The sequence below is a fragment of the Microtus oregoni genome, unplaced genomic scaffold (genome assembly GCF_018167655.1).
Source record: "Microtus oregoni isolate MIOR12 unplaced genomic scaffold, Mior012 000017F_ref0000208, whole genome shotgun sequence".
Classification (NCBI taxonomy): Eukaryota; Metazoa; Chordata; class Mammalia; order Rodentia; family Cricetidae; genus Microtus; species Microtus oregoni.
The window spans coordinates 27376091-27394942 of record NW_024543076.1 but is presented as its reverse complement, the minus strand read 5'-3'; the positions used below and the strand labels follow the sequence as shown (position 1 = coordinate 27394942).

Sequence of the window (18852 nt, the reverse complement as noted above, 5' to 3'; positions counted from 1 at the left end):
GATATGATCAAAATACATGGCGTGAGAAGTGTTAATAAAAGATTATATTTGCCTATGCAGAAAGAGGGCAGAGATGGTAAGAGCCAGAGGTGGTGGGTGACTGTAAGGCCACAGCCTTCTAGATGAAATAGGGAAGGCACACATATGGGTTTGCAGGATGCTGTAGCATGCAGAAGCTCAAGACAGACATAACCCAGCATGGAGGAAGGACTGTGGGCATGAAGTCCCACCCCTTGCCCAGAAGCTATTCGCAGCTGACAGCCATGAGGAGAGGAAAACTCAGTTTTTCTTCAACGGAGTGACACTGGGTGTATCAGCCACACTCCAGGGCAGGTGCCAACACAGATCTGACCCCATGATGGGTTGTTGGTTCTGTTTGTGTTAAAGAGAGGGAAGGAACTTGAAGTTGGGTGGGATTGGAAGGATCTGGGGGAGAGGGGAAGCTGGAGGGAGGGAGAAGATAAGATCAAACTATTGTACGACGTTCTTAATGGTTCTGCTTTAAAAGCCACCTGCCACTACACTGTGCACAGAGGTCGCTCTTCATCCCCTAGCTGACAGCACGCAGCAGCAGTGACAGCATTGCATTCTCTTTAGGCAGTGTGTGACCTGGAGAAGAGAGAGTGTCGCGAGTGTGTGTACGGACTGAATGCACAGGCTGTGCCATTTACACAGGGAACATGAGCCTGTGAAGGCTGGTATCTGTGGATGTCTTGGAACCAATCCCCGAGGGTACTGAGGGACAGCTGGACTTAAATCACTGAGAAAATTCAAAAACGTAAACCCAGGAGACAAATAATAGCCACCATTTTATCTTAACACGGGGAGTCGTGAAGGGAATCTTGGCAGCCAGGGAGCAGATTCTGCATATTTTATCCCTCTGCAGGACACAGAGTCATTCATGCTGATTGTCCTTACTCCATGAGTCTCATTCATTAGATGCTGCCGTATTCCATAACACTGCAGCCTCCCCAAGGCTTGCACTGCCCCCGCCACTTCCTTCTGGGCACAGCTGCCCTGCAAGGGCCCATTCTGTGTCCACTCTGGGCTCCCGTGCATCTGCGAGTCAGGAGGATGGGCTCAGTCCTGATGGCCTAGCTTTTGGCAGACCTGCTTCAGTTGACTACACAGAACTACAGTGCTGGTGTTGGGGGATTCCAGAGCAGAAATAAATGGGCTTTTAAAGACATGATAACAGAGTGGTGTTTCAAGTCAGTGGAGGACACTGTATCTTTAATGATACGGTTGGAATATAAATATCAGGTCACCACGGGAAAGTGTCTCTATTTGGTTTGGGTGATAAGTCAGGTCAAAGTTGTGTGTTGAACAACAAACACTAAAACAGACTATAGCTTAATATGACACACAGCATTACATATGTTCATAAGACTCTTTACCACATGATAAAATTGAAAAAACAATAGAAAAATGGAGGGAAAATATGAGCAAACCCCACAAATTTGCTGAACACTAGTGACTAAATGCATATTAAAATAATAAAATCTCCGTCTCCTATCAGATTACCAATGAAGAACAAGATAACTCCATTTGGGCTCCGGTCAGCCTGAGTTCCAGCTCCAGATACTTTATTTTTAATAAGGTCACGTGGTCTAGGCTAGCCTCCAACTTGCTATGTAGCCGAAGGATGTCTTTGAACTTCTGACCTTCCTGCCTCCACCTGCAGAATGCTGTGAATACACCAAGCTGGGGTTCAAACCCAGAGCTGCATGCATGGTAAGCAAACATTCAACCAACTCAGCCACGTTCTAAGACCTTAAGGCCCAGTTTTGACACTCAGTAATTGAGCAGAGTAGGGATATTCATGCTCACCCTTGCTGGACTAACAGAATCAATGCCTGTTATTAGCAAAGATCCCTGATGTCTTCAGGGCACACATTCACCTGTCTGATTTGTAAGTATGTTGAAGTGTTCTGAAGACCTAATCTTCATTTCTCCCACAGAGGACCAGAAGAGAAGCCATCACTCTTTCTTTCAATTTACCACAAAGAGCCCTTTGCCTAGAAATTGAAGATCACACATTTGGTCTTAAATTGGGTAGGACATTCACTCTTCTCTGATCCATTTAGGAACCAGTCGCATCTTTGGGGAAAACTGGGGGTTATTCTGAGCATTTGGGATCATCACTGGCCTGACAATCCTTGCCTTTTCCTGCTCTGGGCATTTCAGAAATGGTAACTTACTTGGTTCCCTGCAAGACTTTGAGGAAGGCTGAGAAAAGTTCGTGTGTGTGTGTGTGTGTTTGTATGTGTGTATGTGTGTGTGCGTGTGTGTGTTTGCACGTGTGTGTTTGCACGTGTGTGTGTGTTTGCACGTGTGTGTATGTGTGTTTGTATGTGTGTATGTGTATGTGTGTGTGTGCGCGTGTGTGTGTTTGCACGCGCGCTACTTTCCGAGTCATCACTTAGGGTTACCTATTTCCTTAGTGTACATTCCACAGTACCCCAAAGTGTGACAAGAGCTGGCTGCTGAGCCCCTGGCTTGTTTTCCTGTCTGTAGAACTTACTGCCAGTATCTGTAGAGCAAAGCAGTCTGTGAGCATGTCCTTAGCATCCTGAGTTTAGAGCTAAGACCTGAGAAGTGGGGCGGGAGCATGAGATGTTAATTGGGCAGAGGAGGGAAAACAAGAATTTGGTGATGGTTTTTCCTGTCCTAGGCTAAGATCACACTGTCTACCAAAGTGTTAACTTATCACATTTCTGGGAAGTCCATTCCCTGACACCTCAAGCCCCTGTTGTTTGCCAGCTGGGAGGTCAGATGAATTAGACAGCTGAGACCTAGATGGTGGGACACAATCGTGGTTTGGGGCAGAAGGAATCTATAGAAATGTTCAAGCAGACTCTAAAATTTTACACACAGGGAAATTAAGGTCAAAGGGAGCTTTGTGTCTTTCTTAAGGTCATAGAGCTGCCCTTATAGAACCAGAGAGTACCACAGTTTCATGGCTCCTGAGTAAAAGCTCTCTGTAAAACCGCAGAAGCACCTATACCCAGCTGGGAATTTTCAAGTACAATCGAATGCTTTGTGAATACGCCAGGAGATTCTACACAGATGTCCCCACCAAGCATCAAATTTGGGGACAAAGTGATATTTCCAATCCTGTTTCTCTGTCTTTCCTCTCGCCAGCTCCCCTGCTTATTATCAAAGGGCTCCATTATCTTGGGATGCTTAACAGATCCATGCCTTGTGTGGGTGCAGTCTCTTGAGAGATTTCTATGACATTCACAGGCATCGGGATGATTAGGACGTCAATAAAACAGACTGGGAATCAGAAAAGGAGAGAAAAAGGAGAGGGAGGGAGAGAAAGCACTCCCGAGAAGGGGGATGTGCCTTCGCATTTGGAAGAAAACGCCGCTCACGTGGAGTCCCAGAGGAAGCAACTTGGGCCCTGAGGATGAGTCAGAGAGGAAAGCGGTATTCTTGGAGGAGGAAGGAAATGCATTTCCATCCACATGGCGGCCCGAGGAGCGACAGGAGATGCAAATGAACTCTGTCAATCTGTCAGTGTTGGTGTCCGTGCACAGTAGGGTGGGACTTCCTGTGGTACTTTCAGGATGCCACACTGGAGAACTGGACAGAAGCCCCACGCCCCCTCCTCACGTCACCAAGACAAGGATTTCAGTCTTGAGTTGTCCTGTCTAGCCTGGCCTGTGTGTTCTGTAGCCTGAGCTTTGTAAACAGACGGGGAGCTGGGCAGCTATTGGCCAAGGCTGAATCACCCTCAATGAAGTTTCCTGACTGAATTATCTGTGAACAATCCTTCCCTTCCATCTCCATCATGAACTGAGTTGTTAGTTCTCAGGGATTATGAGTGAGGTCAGGATCTCATGACTCACAACCTTCCTCCTTCCTAATATAGCAAAGGCTTCCAAAAGCCCTTATAAAAAGATATTCCCTGGGCTGGAGAGATGGCTCAGTGGTTAAGAACACGGAGTAATTTCCAGAGGACCCAGGTTCAATTCCCAGTACCCACATGGCAGCTCACAACTGTCTGTAACTCCAGTCCAGGCAACCCAACACCCATGGTAAAATACCAAGGCACATAAAATAAAAATAAATAAATTTAAAAAAGATATACAACTGACATAAAAGCAGGCAAAGGAGATGAATAAAGAACCCACAGGAAAAATATTGAATGGTCAATAAATCTATGAAAGAAATGAAGAACTACACTAAAATGGAAGAAATGCAAAATAAAATAATAAGGCGTTTCCATCTATCAGCCTGGGAAAGCGTTAACAACAGGAATATCCTGCGGTATTGGCATGGCGTTCTAGAAAAGAGGTTGTTGAAGGACTTTGGCAATGACTACAAAAGCCTTCTAATCCTCCCGACCAGTCTCTTCACATCTACAAATTTATCCTCAAAGACGTATAAGAATAAACATATAAGAACATAATGATATCCACAAGAACCTTCTGTGGGGCCTCATCTTAATAGAAATCGTGGAGAAACTCTATTTATTGGTGACTTTGGATAATGAATTTAAAAATTCCAGATTTGACTTGGGTAAATAAAAACTAATAATTCATATATTGGAATGTTATGTAGCCATTGACAAGGATATATATATATATATATATATATATATATATATATATATATATATCTCACAGATACTCACAAATTTTTGTCATGGAAAGATTCTCAAGATCTATTGTTAACTGAATAAAAGCAATTCACAAAAATAATCCATTGTCAGACAATAAGCATAATTATCTTATAGTATATGGACATTTTTCACTTAAAAACACACCAATGGCTGGTTTGGTGGCCTGAATAGAAATGGCCCTCATTGATTCATGTGTTTGAATGCTTGTCCTGTAGTGAGGTGTGACCTTGTTGGAGTACGTGTGGCCTTGTTGGAGGGTGGGTTTTGAGGTCTTATATGCTTAGGCTAGGCCTAGTATGGTAGCCCCCTTCTGCTGCCTGAAGATCAAAATGTAGAACTCTCAGCTTCTTCTCCAGCACCATGTCTGCCTGCACGCTGCCATGCTCCCTGCTATGATGATAATGGACTAAACCTCTGAAATTGTAAGCCAGCCCCAGTTACATGTTTTCCTTTATGAGAGTTGTCATGGTCATGGTGTCTCTTCACAGCAATAAAACCCTAAGACAGCTGGATATGGTAATATACACCTTTAATTCAGCACTTGGCAGGCAGAGGTAGGTGGATTTTCCTCTTGCCAACTTTCCTACTTATTACCAAAGGCTCCTTATCCTGGAAAGTTTAACAGACCCACTCCTTGTGTGGGCGACTTCTCTTAAGCTACTTCTATTATATCCATGTGCATCACCTAAAGGTTGCAACTTCAAGGTCATCCTGGTCTACATAGAGAGTTCCATGCCAGTCAGAACTACATACTGAGACCCTATCTCAACGAAATAAAACAAACCCAAATAAAAAAATGCATACCTACATTTATTGAATGTTTGATATGTGATGATCTGTAAACTAGACACTTGCTGTGTGTTCTTTGTCCCTTCTCCTTGAGATACATGTTTGTTTCAACCTCATCCTAAAGGTAAGGAAGCAGAGTTCTAGGGCAGTTGGGCAACTGACTCAAACAAAGAGAAGTTGATGGAGCTGGGGTTTGCACATAGGCAATTTGACTACAAACTTTTTGCATTTTCTACTCTATTGTATAGCGTCTCAGAATTCTGTGATGCTGAATTGGGGATCGCTGCAGGGTTTGAGGTTTTGTAATGATTTGGAATTGGAGTATAAGAAAGCTGTAGTAGGCAATGCTCTTGTTACCGCCTGGCCTCTCTGCCCTGTTGAGGGTGATCAATGTTCCTGTGTTCTTTAAAAGAAAATATAAAGAATGTTTATCAGAACAACAAATAAACCCTTTTTAATTAAAAAAAAAATTTAGAAGAGAGAAAAGATTTTTTTAAATTACAATACCTAAAAAATCCTTAACAGTACTGTGTAAAATTTATGATAACAACTCCACGTCATCAAGAGGAACCAATCAGTCCTCCTTTTGCAATACAGCGCAGACATTGATAGTTCTGACATAAGGAGATGTGTGTGCGCGGTGAGAAGCCATAGCATCCTTAGCCTCTAAGAGTGTGCAAACAACCCTAATGCATTAAAAATTCCAAAGCACAATTCAAAATTCAAAGCGAGGCTGCAGGAAAAGGACAGTGCAAGGCTGGAAACCCCTGAATTGTTCAGAATTCCTGGCATTGCCAGACAAATCTGTAAGTAAACCCAATTTCTTAAAAAGCCATGCCTGTGATCTCAGCATTTGGGAGGTTGAGGCAAGAATATTTCATGTTTCTGGCTAGCTAGGGCTGCGTGGTGGGCTTGCAGACAGACTGAACTGCATGAGGACTCTCAAGCAAGCAAGCAAGCAAGCAAGCAACAAAATTACTCTCAGATTCTGTACATCCACCACAGCTTCTCTGACATACCAGAAATGCCAGTACCTGAGGCATGGATGGGTGGGTGGATGAATGAGCTGTTCTCACTCTGTTACCTGTTCATTCTGCTAGGAAACCTACACCATAAGGAATTGTACCAGTGATTCACTGCTATCTATAATGGTGAGAAAAAGTTACATTACAAATGTGCAGACCAGGCTGCTACAGCCGCATTATGAACTCTGCACACACAGAGTAGGTCTCCCCTGCACCCGGGGAAAATGGCAAAATGAGGAGTCTCTCGGGGGACTCTTTGGTGTATGGTTGGTATTTGCCAGCTATTATGGATAAATGGACAAACAACCACGTGAGACACTCTTGCCTTCTCATCCTTGAGAGCAGGCGAGAGAGCAGGAGTCAAGAAGCCACCGTTGTTTTTGTACTGAAAGTCAGTCAAAGAGGATCAAAACTAAATAGAATTTCTTACGTTTTTGGTCAAGAGATGCTGAGAGCTTTTGACTCTTCTTCTGGATGGACTGGACACTGAAAGAGATAAAGAAATGGTCTTAGAAGATGCTACGGTACAGACCTGAGAATGTTTGGTCCTGGTTGGGGGGGGGGCTACTGGGAAGGGATTGGGAAGAAAAAGCTTGAGTCCCACTGCAATTTAAGATGTCACTCAGCTTGACTACAACAAAATTTCTATAGCATCATTTGCAATAGCTAAAGGTTGCTAAGAACCCAGTGCCCATCAACAGATGAATGGATAAATATGGTATACCCACACACTGGAACACTGCTCAGCCTTGAAAAGTAAAGGGAGCATGCGTAAACCTTTTAAGAGATGGGGCCAGGTTAAATGAGACAAAAGAAGAGATATTCCATGAATGACTCTACCTATGTGAGTATATAGGGCAGTTGACATCATAAACAGATGCAAAACAGAATGATCATTCCCAGGACCTGGGAGGCTGGAGGAGTGGGGCATTATTGTTATTAGCATAGAGTTTCTGTTTGGGCCAATGAAAAAGTCAGGAGATGGACAGGGGCTGTGGTGTGCAGCACAATGAAGGTACACGCCAGTGATCTGTACATCTGGTGTGGGTAAATGGTAACTTGTACTCTGTGCGTGTGTGTGTGTGTGTGTGTGTGTGTGTGTGTGTGTGTGTGTCTGTCTGTGTATGCATGTATGTGTATGTGAGTGTGTGAATACCACAACTTAAAATCTTCTTAGTAGGAAAGGTAGCTTAGTTGCTAGCATGCTTGCTTGCGATGCATGCAGTTCTGGAGTTGACCCTCAGGACCACATGAAACCTGGTGTGTTGGTTTACATCTGTAATCTCAGAATTTGGGAAGTGGAGACAGGAGGAGGATAAGGAGTTCAAAGGCATCCTTGGGTACATAGTGAATTCTAGCTAGCCTGGGTTAACAGAAGAACCCTATCTGGAAAAAAATTTAAATCAGTTAGCTATTAAAAAGTTACAGTGCTTTGCTGGGCCGTGGTGTGGATCTTATTATAGTAACAGCCACTGTCCTCAGCTCTGGTAATTAGAATTTCATTTCCTGAAGCTGACCACTTGAGATTCCTCACATCAGGGGAACATATCTGTAATGTTTGATCTTGTATGTTTTATGTCACCCTATGCCCAGTCATATCTATGTCTACCTTTTATATCGCTATGATCTACTGCGACCCAAATCCTGCTTTGTCTCTATCCTGGTTGACTTCTCAACACATATCAAATCAGTGGCATAAGAGTGCCGTCCTTCCTCCTGAAACTGGAGCTTCTGTAAAGCAAAAGACACAGTCAACAAGACATAATGGTAGCCTACAGATGGGAAAATGTCTACACCAACCCCACATCGGACAGAGGGCTGATCTCCAAAGTAGGCAAGGAACTCAAGAAACTGGTCATCAAAAGAACAAATAATCCAATAAAGATATGGGGTACAGACCTAAACAGAGGACTCTCAACAGATGAATCTAAAATGGCTGAAAGACACTTAAACAAATGCTCAACGTCCTTAGCCATCGGAGAAATGCAAATCAAAACAACTTTGAGATAGCCTTTTACACCTGTAAGAATGGCCAAGATCAAAAACACTGATGACAGCTTATGTTGGAGAGGTTGTGGGGTAAAGGGAACACACCTCCATTACTGGTGGGAGTGCAAACTGGTAAGTCACTTTGGATATCAGTATGGCAACTTCTCAGAAAATTAGGAAAGAACCTACCTCAAGACCCAGCAATACGATTTTTGGCTATATACCCAAAGGATTCTCAGTCATACCACAAGGACATGTGCTCAACTATGTTTATAGTAGCTTTGTTTGTCATAGCCAGAACCTGAAAACAGCCTAAATGCCCCTTGACCGAAGAATGGATAAGGAAAATGTGGTACATTTACACAATGGGGTACTACACAGCAGAAAAACAAATAACATCTTTGAAATTTGCAGGCAAATGGATGGAGCTAGAAAACATCATGTTGAGTGAGGCAACCCAGATACAATAAGAAAATATCACATGTACTCACTCATAAGTGGCTTTTAGACATAAAGAAAGAAAACCAGCCTACAATTCACAATCCCAGAGAACCTAGACAACAATGAGGACCCTAAGAGAGATTTACATGGATCTACATGGGAAGGAGAAAAAGACAAAATCTCCTGAGTAAATTGGGAGCACTGGGATCTTGGGAGAGGGTAGAAAGGGAGGGAGCAGAGAAAAATATATAGCTCAATTTAAAAAATAAAAAAGAGAGCTGCCCCTGTTATTTTCTGCAAAGTCCTCGTAGTCATGAAGCCTGGAGTTCAACATGCTGACTGATACACTGACTGACAGCCAGGGACTCCAACTTCCTCCAGCTGCTTGTGAACATGAACCTGACAGGCTATTTTCTCACTCTCTCAAAGCCTCCCTTTCTTCATGTGACAGACAGGAATAATAGTGGCACTTAAGTAGAAGGTTATGTCAAGGGGTAAAGGAACCAGCCTTCATGAAGCCCTTGCCCAGAACCTGGCAAAGAGCAAGCACCCAGGAAATAGTGTGGTCCAAGAACTTTTCTGCCAGATGAAGGCAGGAGGAAGAGAAGGTAATGATGGCTGCTCCTGCTTCAGCGGGGAACTTCTCGCTGTCTATCTCACTGCCCTCTGCTGTTCCCTGGCTCCCCAACCCTTCTCTGGGGTGCTTGTAGGAAGTAAGTTCTGGTGCAACATCTGAGTGGAATACAGCTTCCATCTTTAGAAGTCACCATGAGCTATGTCTACAACACACATTTCCTGAAAGGGCTCTTTCTCTCTAGAATAGAAGAGGACACACACAGTCTCAGCTACAGAGTTGGCTATGGTCTGTTTTAAGATACGTTAGAAACGGGGCTGGAGAGATGGCTCAGGGGTTAAGAGCACTGACTGCTCTTCCAGAGGACCCAAGTTTAGCTCCTTGAACCCATATGTCGGCTCACAACTGTATGTAACTCAACTTTCAGGGGACCTGAAACTTCCTATGGCAAAACGCTAATGCACATTAAAACAAATACATTAAAAGTACCATAATGTTACAAGGTAGTAAGACAGCTCCATTGAACAGTGTAACTATCAGCCTGATCCCAACACACATACATTGGAAAGAGAAGTAGCAAACAGTTATGATTATGGCTCAAGTTGAGCCTGATGGTGATGGCCGGTCACCCTCATCTCTACTCTGGGTTGTCATGCAGCATGGGTCCCACGGCATCATGAGTCTCTAGGGATACAACATTCACTCAATTCATCAAAGAGTGGAGGCCACACTGTGAGTGTGTGTGTGTGTGTGTGTGTGTGCATGTGGTGTGATTTATGTACTTGTTAGAGTGTGTATGTATGTGTGTTGCAGTGCATCTACCCATTAGTGTGTTATGTATGTGTGTATATTGTGGAATATGTACTTTTTAGTGTGTGTTATGGTGTATGTACTTGTTAATGTGTGTGTCCATGTGAGTTGTGGAGTATGCACTTGTTAGTGTGTTTGTACATGTGTCATGGTATGTGTACCTGTGTGCTGTGCGTGTGCTTGCCGGGGGCAGAGGTTGACACTGAATGGCTTTTCTTCATTGGTTTCTATATTTTATTGTTTAGTTTGAGATGGGTCTCTCATTGAACTCATCATTCGATAGCTCATCAATTTGGCTAACCCGGCTGCTGACGAGCTGCAAGGATCTACTGGACTCTACCCTCCTGAGTTATAGCCAGGTGCCACTTGCCCAGCTTTTTACCTGGTTCTGAAGGTCTGGACTCAGTTCCTTGTGTTTGTGCGAAGACACTTTGCTGATTGAGCCCAGCCTCCACAATCTTTTTGAGATAGGGTTTTACGTTTAACCCAGGCTTGCCTGGAGATCACGATTCTCCTATCTCAACCTCTCAAGTGCTGGGACCACAGATTGCACCCCCACAGCAGGTTTAGGGCTCTTGCTCCTAACCTAGGCTGTCTAGGCTCTGCTATCTGCATTGCTGAGCCTGTTCAGGGGAGATTTGTTGTTCATTGGTGCCCACGGATCCTGCATAGCCTCTGGGAAATGGCCCACTCAGGGGACTCAGACCTTGTTAGACGAAGTTGAGTAAACTGGTCTTTCTGCAGCTCTGGAGGCAACCTAGGGCAAGAGTTATTGGTTGATTCCATATGCAGTGACTCAGAACTGAGAGCATCAGCTCCTCTCCATGGGAGCCTTCTGCTGGAAGGCTCTCAGGAGGCCCCAGGGTAAAGCGAGGCATAGAAAGAGACGTCTCCACCCTCCAAAAGCTGCAAATAATCCTTTCTAGAAAATTAGTCCCTAGCAGTGAAGAGTCTATGAATACTTAGTTTAAGGCACAATGATGGATGAAGACAGAAAGAATACAGGACCAAACTTTTATCTTTGGTGAGCATATTCATGGCCACACATACAAGCTGAAAACATAAATCACTTTGTGTGCGATATGTTTGATGCTGAGCGATCAAGCCCATTCCATTGCAGTAGCTCCGTGTATCAATCCATTTATTCTCCATGATAACGTTGGAAGCTAAATTTTGTTTATCTTTTACAGAAGTGGGAACTCATGCATGAAGGAGTTAAGTAGCTGGTCCAAGGTCACAGAGCACAGAAACGGCAGAAATCTCATAGCCGCTTTATCGAGGACGCTTTCTTCTTACTTTTTAGATGACAAGAAATAGATATACTTGTTCTTCTCCTTTGGGGACAATGCGCTGCTCTATGCTACAGTTGGCCTTGGTCCTGAGATCCTCAGGCCTCAGCTTGGACGACAGACATGAGCTACCCTTCTCAGTGAAAACAGACATACTAGGATGTTTGCTTCCCAAGGATTAGCAATGAGATCTTACACCCTTTTCACCTTGTCTATGTCTCCTTCCATCCTTCTCCGGGGCCACGGAGCTCACTGGGTTTTTGTTTTTTGTTTTTTTTTTTAAATCACATATGGCCCTTTCTAGTCTTTTTTGCATACTTTGCCCCCCAAATATGTCCATAAACACTCTGCAGAATTGTCTATGGTTCCAAGTATGCTATTGAGCATAGATAAATTTTCAGCTTTTTCTTCTTTCCCACTCAGTATGTATCCACAGGACTTGTGGGACAGTTCAGTGGTTCAGGACTTGCTTCCCATTTATGTGCTCCTGGTTCATCAGAGGCAACGTAACCCTCTACCCCTCCAGAAAAGAAACCGCACAGAAACAAATGCAGAGATAAAATTAATGGAAAGGTCATTTCTATTCACACAGATCTAGCTGGTTCCTCTTTAGACAGGTTGGCTTTCAGACTCTCCAGAGAAAATTTCACCTCCTACACATGGGCATTCTCCCAACTCCTCTTCTTCCCTTCCCCTCCCACTGTAGTAGATGTCAAGATCTCAATTTATTTTCAGCTGTCTGTCTAGGTCCAGACTGAGTCTCGCCTTCCCCCCCATCCCCAGCAAGCCCCTTGTCTGTGGCTGACATCAGAGGGGAGGGAGAGAAGAATTGTTTGAATGTGGGCTTAGGGTACCAACAAACACCCAGACCGTCTCATCGCAGCGTCACAGTGACACAGGGGTGAGCCTGTGCCCCAGCAAGCCAAAGGGCTTCAGGGTCAGAACAATGTCAAGGCAGAGGGGCTCTGTCCTGGGTCACCAGCGTTCCCCTGGAAGACAGTCTCGCAAAGTCCTTCCCAGGGTTTTGCACCAATTGCCAGGAGCCAGGGCTTATAAAACCAAGGTTCTGAGGTGTTGCCTTTGGTGGTACCGAGTGAGGTGATTCTGGGCTTCTGTGGAGAAGTCAGCCTGGAGTCAGAGCTCAGTTTCATTGCCTTTCTGGGTGTCAGGCCACTGGGAAGCTTTCCTCCTCCCAAGTCAGACAGAGTTGGCCTTGGGACAGCTGATTCTCCTTTCAGAACCTGCTTTCTCACCGCAGACAATGCAAAAGCCTGTCGGCTACCCTGGAAATTATGTTTCCATCTCTGTCTGCTTAACAATCACTTGCTGTCCCTGTCACCGAGCCGGCTGGGTTGCCCGTGTTGGAATAAGTGAAGCAGGAACCGCTACACTGCTCTCATCCCTGTCTTGATAGACTGTTTCCCTATGATTGATGTTTATCCTTGTACCCCCTTTTCAGAATCAGAAAGGGGGAGATAATCGAAAGTCATCAAAACGGAGAAGCCAGCAGACCTCAGGACCCCTGGGTGCCACGCACCAGTGTACCTTAGTCCAACAGCAATCAGTCACCTCCCGCCTGAGATGCCACAGTAGGGGACTCCAAGGGCGATCGTTACTCACCCTTGGACGGAATCACGGTGGTGAAAACTTCAATATTCTCATCACTGCAGCTGTAGATCTGATGCATGGTGTCAGCCTCCTGCCCTGCAGGGTGTCCGGCAGCCGGTGGCCTCTCTCGGGAGCCCTAGTCCCAGGGTTTCCTAAGCCACTCTGGTTCTGGGATCATTGTGCAGGTCCACAAAAGACTGATTGCCTGTGCCTCTCACGACAGGCTCCACCGCAACATTTCCTAATCCCATCTGTCTTTTTTTTTTTTTTTAAACGAATCCTATTATTGCAAACCTTTGATTGAAACGCGAAGGCTTCCGTCTCCCCCAGCTAGGATGTACTTAACATTTTTATTTTGCAGAGCCTGCTGCAGTGAATTTGGGAGTCTTTTGTGAAGTGACGAAGTAAAATCGCCTACTCGGTTAGCGCCCAGCTTGGCTGAAGGAAACGCCAGTTTTGCTATCAGTCATGCCCGGGTCTCATTCCAAAAAGGAAGGACTTTTTTTTTCCCTCCAGGGGAACTGGATCTTCATTTGTCATGTGTTAATTTGGCTCCCTTTAAAGTTTCTATTTTAGACAAAAGGACTGTTTTCCACCACAGATCTGCTTCAGTCCCTTGCGACAAGGCTTACATTTCTGGAGGTGAGTGTTTAGTGTTTATTTGTACAACCCTACAGGTGTGCACAGCCATGCAACAGACAGTGCACACTCTCAAGGACCCATTTATAGGATAGCTATATTTTTATTATTTTTCTGTATTTGAATGTATTTCTTACCTTATCTTTCTATGCTATATATCCTAAGAATATGCTATATTTTTCCCACATATATATATACACACACAAACAAATGTCATAGTTGATATACATTTCATAAAAATATGTAAGCATATAAGAATATGCTATATTTTTCCCATATATTTGTATATATATATATATATATATATATATATACAAGCAAATGCCATGGTTGATATACATTTCATGAAAATATGTAAGCATATACATTTTATCCAATCCCACTACCTTTTATTATTCTGTGACCTCACAATACTATTTTTAACTTCATAATACTGTTGGGATATAATGATATTAACAACGACAGCTGCCATATTAAATATTGTTACAAGCCAGGCAGCTTACCATATGATCTCACTGAATATCCATAACTAACCAGTAGTTCTAGCTATGTATTGCTTTAACATGAACTGAAGTATGAAGACTGGCTTTTCTGGTGATTAAAATAGCTAATTTGTGCCAAAAATAGGATTTAATCCCTAGATTGATTGAAAAGTTAAGGGCAATAACTTCTCACATTCTCATTCTCTCTCTCTCTCTCTCTCTCTCTCTCTCTCTCTCTGTGTGTGTGTGTGTGTGTGTGTGTGTGTGTTGTGTTTTGTGTGTGTGTGTATGTGTGTATCTCATGCTATAGCCCAGGTTGGCCCTGAACTCATAGCCTGCCCAGTGTAGGGATTACAGGTATGCACAACTTTATTCTATTTTTATAAGCATTTTTTAATTTAGTGTATGAATATTTTGCCTGTATAGGACATTAGATCCCTTGAACTGGAATTACAGATGGTTGTGAGTCGCCATGTGGGTGCTGGGAATCAAACCCTGGTCCTCTAGAAGAGTAGCTGGTGCTCTTAACCACTGAACCATCTCTCCAGATGCTTCGTGCTCTATTCTGTAATCTCAGGACTCACCCTTCTTCGACCTTGGCTGAACCTAGTTCACTTTAGACATGGAGTTGTGTCCACTGTTATTTCCATGTTGACACACTTGGAGCATTTGTCTCCTAGGTAGTTTTCAGCACTTCAGCTCTTTCTCTGAGAACTGCACCTCTCATTGAGGGTGCCTCTGGGTGGCCATGCTTGCTCAGCCTGGATTTACCTCTATGGCCACATTTGATGGAGCCAAGGTGAATGGCTAATCCCATCTGCTGCCTCCTGAGTAACTGCAATGGGGCCTTGGCCTGGGGCCAGAAGAAAGGTGTAAACTCCAATACCAGAGGTATGATCTGGGCCTGTAAATCCCAATCCCAATAGTAGAGACTAGGGCGGGAGGATTACAGCATGGGTAATATAGAGTTTAAGGCCAGGATGAGCTACATAGGCAGACCTTGTCTCAAAGACAGAGTGAAACACTAGAAACTGAGATGGGGCCATCATGATGATGCAGAGGGGAAAATGCTCGCTGTGCAAATCTGGGGCCCTGAGTTCAGTGCCCAGGTCCCACAGTGAAGAACGATAACTAACTCCTGAAGTTGTTCTCTGACCTCCACATGATACATGCATCCACACTCTCTCACACAACAACAATAATAAAATAACAGTAATGGCGACTGGAAGGAGCCTGGGCTCTAAATGTAAACATGGAGGAAAGAGTTTTAACTGAGGAGGGCAAGCATTTACACCAAGACCCGTACTTGTGTATGTGGTCGTGCACACACTCACTGAGGGCCAGCGTAGGAGGCAGCCAGCTGGGAGTGAGGCAGAGCGGGGTGGGGGTGGGGTGAGGGCTGAGGTGGAGAATAAAGAAGCAGAGGTGAGACAAGAACAAACATCGCCTGCTTACGTCTTTCCTCTGGGCCCAGCGTCTGTCTTCTCTTGGGCTTGGAAAGATACCCAGTCTTCACAAGGCAGCTTTCTTTTGATGAATAAGGATAAGTAGGCTTCAGTCATTTCAGCTGAAAAGCTGACTGTTGGAAAGACTTGTTGGTCTGTATTGTGCATACATCTTATGACCTTTGCAGTAAATAAAACTTCAGATACTGTCAAACTTAGAGGGCATAGAATAAAAGATGCAGAATTACATTAATGAATTTGAATGGTCAACTGGAACCCACTAGATGGAATTTGGCAAAAAAAAAAAAAAAAAACAAAAAAAAACATAAATATCTGGCCTTGAATTTGTAAAACTAGCCAATCCTGATTTGGTAGTGATTTACTGGTGAGCAATCTGAGTTTTTGAAAATAAACCATAAGCATAATAAGTAGCAATATTAAAGTGTCGGCACTAAAATCCACAGACGAAGACCTGGGGGCCCATCATTAATTAAAATTAAGAACTTGAGGCTGGAGAGGTTGCTCAGTGGTTGGTGATTAAGGGTGTGTGCTGCTCTTGCAGAGGACTAGAGTTCAGGTACCAGCATAGATAGGGTTTCCCAGCTGCCTATAGCTCTAGTTCCAGGGGATCTGGTGCCTTCTTTTAACGTCTGAGGGCAACTGCAAGCACATATGCATATGTGTGTGTGTATGTGTGTGTGTATGTGTGTGTATGTGTGTGTGTGTGTGTGCACGCGTGCGCGCACACACAGAGCAAATCTTTACATATTAAGACCTTTGGGGGATTATACTAGATCTAATTCCAAGGGATGGAAATTGGATTATATATTATCCAAGAAAAGCCAAACTTAATCAATTAGAGTATCTTGTGTTGTACCTCATTAAAGAGCCTGAAATATGGGAAGTAAATGGGCTGATGCAGGGTAACACACTCAGAAAACATAGTTCTGAAGAAACCTTTTTTTTGTTTGAGGTATTTTTAACTAATAAGACTAGCATAAGATTGCTATATCAAATACAAACTGTTGATGGGACTACTAAAAAATCAAAGCCCGCTTCCTGTGGCTCAGTTTCACTTCCTGAGAGTGTTCTCTGTATATACTTGTGGGTGTATTAGCAGATTTTCATGCTTATTTATAAGTCTATATTATGAATTTTTAAAAAACAGAAATTGCATTATACTCTCTGCACAAATGTCAGCATTGACAATGCCTGTCCTTTTGGTAGGAGACCTCTGAGTTCTAAGAATTCATGCATCCCTCTCCATAGCTTATTTCTACTTAGGAACAAGTCACGGGGCAATGGTCCCCAGTGCTCTTACAAAAAGCCAGCGGTGGTAAAGACTCGTAATGCCAGCCCTGTAATGCTGGGATGCAATGTGGACGTACATACTGGAAGATCCCGGGACCAGTCAGTCTAGCCTAATCGGTTAGCTCTGGGCAAGAGGGAGATGCTTTCTCAAAGGAAGCTGATGGTAGAGGATGAAGCCGAAGCTGTCTTCTGGCTTGCACACATATCCATATGCACACACACACTTTTATTTAAAAGGAAACTACAACACATTGTATACTTGTGTAAATACCTTTTTAGATGTCCCTGTCTGGCCTCTGTGTCCAGGGCCCAGAATGAAGGATTTCATGGGCCTGGTACTTTACAATCCTTGTGTGGGTGAATGGCTGAGCCACTTTAGAGATGCAAAGGGTATAATCCATATGAGACCGTAAGCATGCATCACGCATATGAATATTAGTGTCAGCCCCTGCTCAGGATGAATCTACACATAGTTAGGCCTTCTCTGGCCTGAGTACCAGCTTCTCCTCCTAAGGCCTAGGAATCACCACTGAGGGGCTTCCTCCATGATTACACAGGGTGCTCACTTAGTGACACACACACACACACACACACACACACACACACACACACACTGTAGTTACTCCCAGGGTAGTCATATCAGGGGAAGGGTTGCTTTCTGAGAAATGCTTGCTCTCTCTATTGGGGAATGGGAGAGACTTCATGGTGTAGTCCCCCTCCTTCCTCTCTTCTCTCCTTAACCTATGATCCAGAGATTTAACTCATCCATCTTGATAGGAGACAGGAGAAACCTTCCTGATGAAACAGCATTTAGGGTGCAACCGAGGCTGGCCTGAGACTCCAGCAGTGTCTGAACCACTTGGAGCACTTCCTAAAATGTGGATTCTGGTCCCAATGGTCTAATGTAGGGTGGTCTTTATCCCAGGTCCCAGGGCACATTTTAGAATCAGGGCAGAAATCATCTAAGGATCTCTCTCTCTCTCTCTCTCTCTCATCTATCTCCCTATCTATATCTATCTATCTATCTATCATCTATCTATCTATCTATCATCTATCTATCTATCATCTATCTATCTATCTATCTATTTATCATCTATCTATCTATCTATCTATCTATCTATCTATCTATCTATCTATCCATCCATCTGTCTATGGAGGCAGGGTCTGCTTGGCCTGGAACTCACTGTGTAGACCAGGCTGGCCTCAAGTTCACAGAAACCTTCTTGCCTCTGCTTCCTAAATGCTGGTTAAAGGTGTTACCACCACATCCAGCACTTGAAGAGTTTGTGACCCTAGTGAGAGGTCAGGTGCTCCTCCTAACTATTAAAACCATGTATAAGATAAATATGCAAAAATAAATCCAGTTATCTATAACCAAGAGATATATTTTAAAATGTTTTGGACCCCAAAATATGCTCGTGTTGAGAGCTCTGGGTGTCCTGTAGTGACTTTCAAATTGTCCCCACACAGAAGCAGCAATGTCTCTGGGGAGCTTGTTAGACATGCAAATTTCTCAGGTCCCTCCTGCCTGACAACTGGAAACTCTGATTTGAGTGGGGGCCAGTGGTCTGCTTGAATGAGCTCTGCAGGGGACACTCTTCTTCACAAAGTGGAAAGCCTGGTACCCAGAGGGATGCTCAGCACTGCTGACAGAGCCCTCCTCTGAGATTTGGATCTGTGGTTCAATAGGCTCCGGCTGCAGGTACCTCTTGGTACATTTCCAGATGCCCGGATAGCTTTCCGAGTCCAAAGTTCTGCAGTTGTTCCCATGGTTATGTGGCTTTAGAAACAGAGGACAGCAATTCTGTGGCTGAGCAGAG

At 44.0% G+C, this 18852-nt stretch overlaps 1 protein-coding gene across 1 annotated transcript in view; it reads right to left on the bottom strand.

The window, feature by feature from the left end:
* The window catches only part of Vxn (vexin), a 29293-nt gene extending 15666 nt beyond the window's left edge, over positions 1 to 13627 (bottom strand). The window contains exons 1-2 of the mRNA XM_041667588.1: positions 13168 to 13627; positions 6875 to 6930 (exon numbers count right to left, since the gene is read on the bottom strand). Of these exons, the coding sequence (XP_041523522.1) occupies positions 6875 to 6930; positions 13168 to 13234 (123 nt within the window). The 5' untranslated portion in view covers positions 13235 to 13627. The remainder of the gene's footprint in view (positions 1 to 6874; positions 6931 to 13167) is intronic.
* Between the last annotated feature and the right edge of the window lie 5225 nt (positions 13628 to 18852).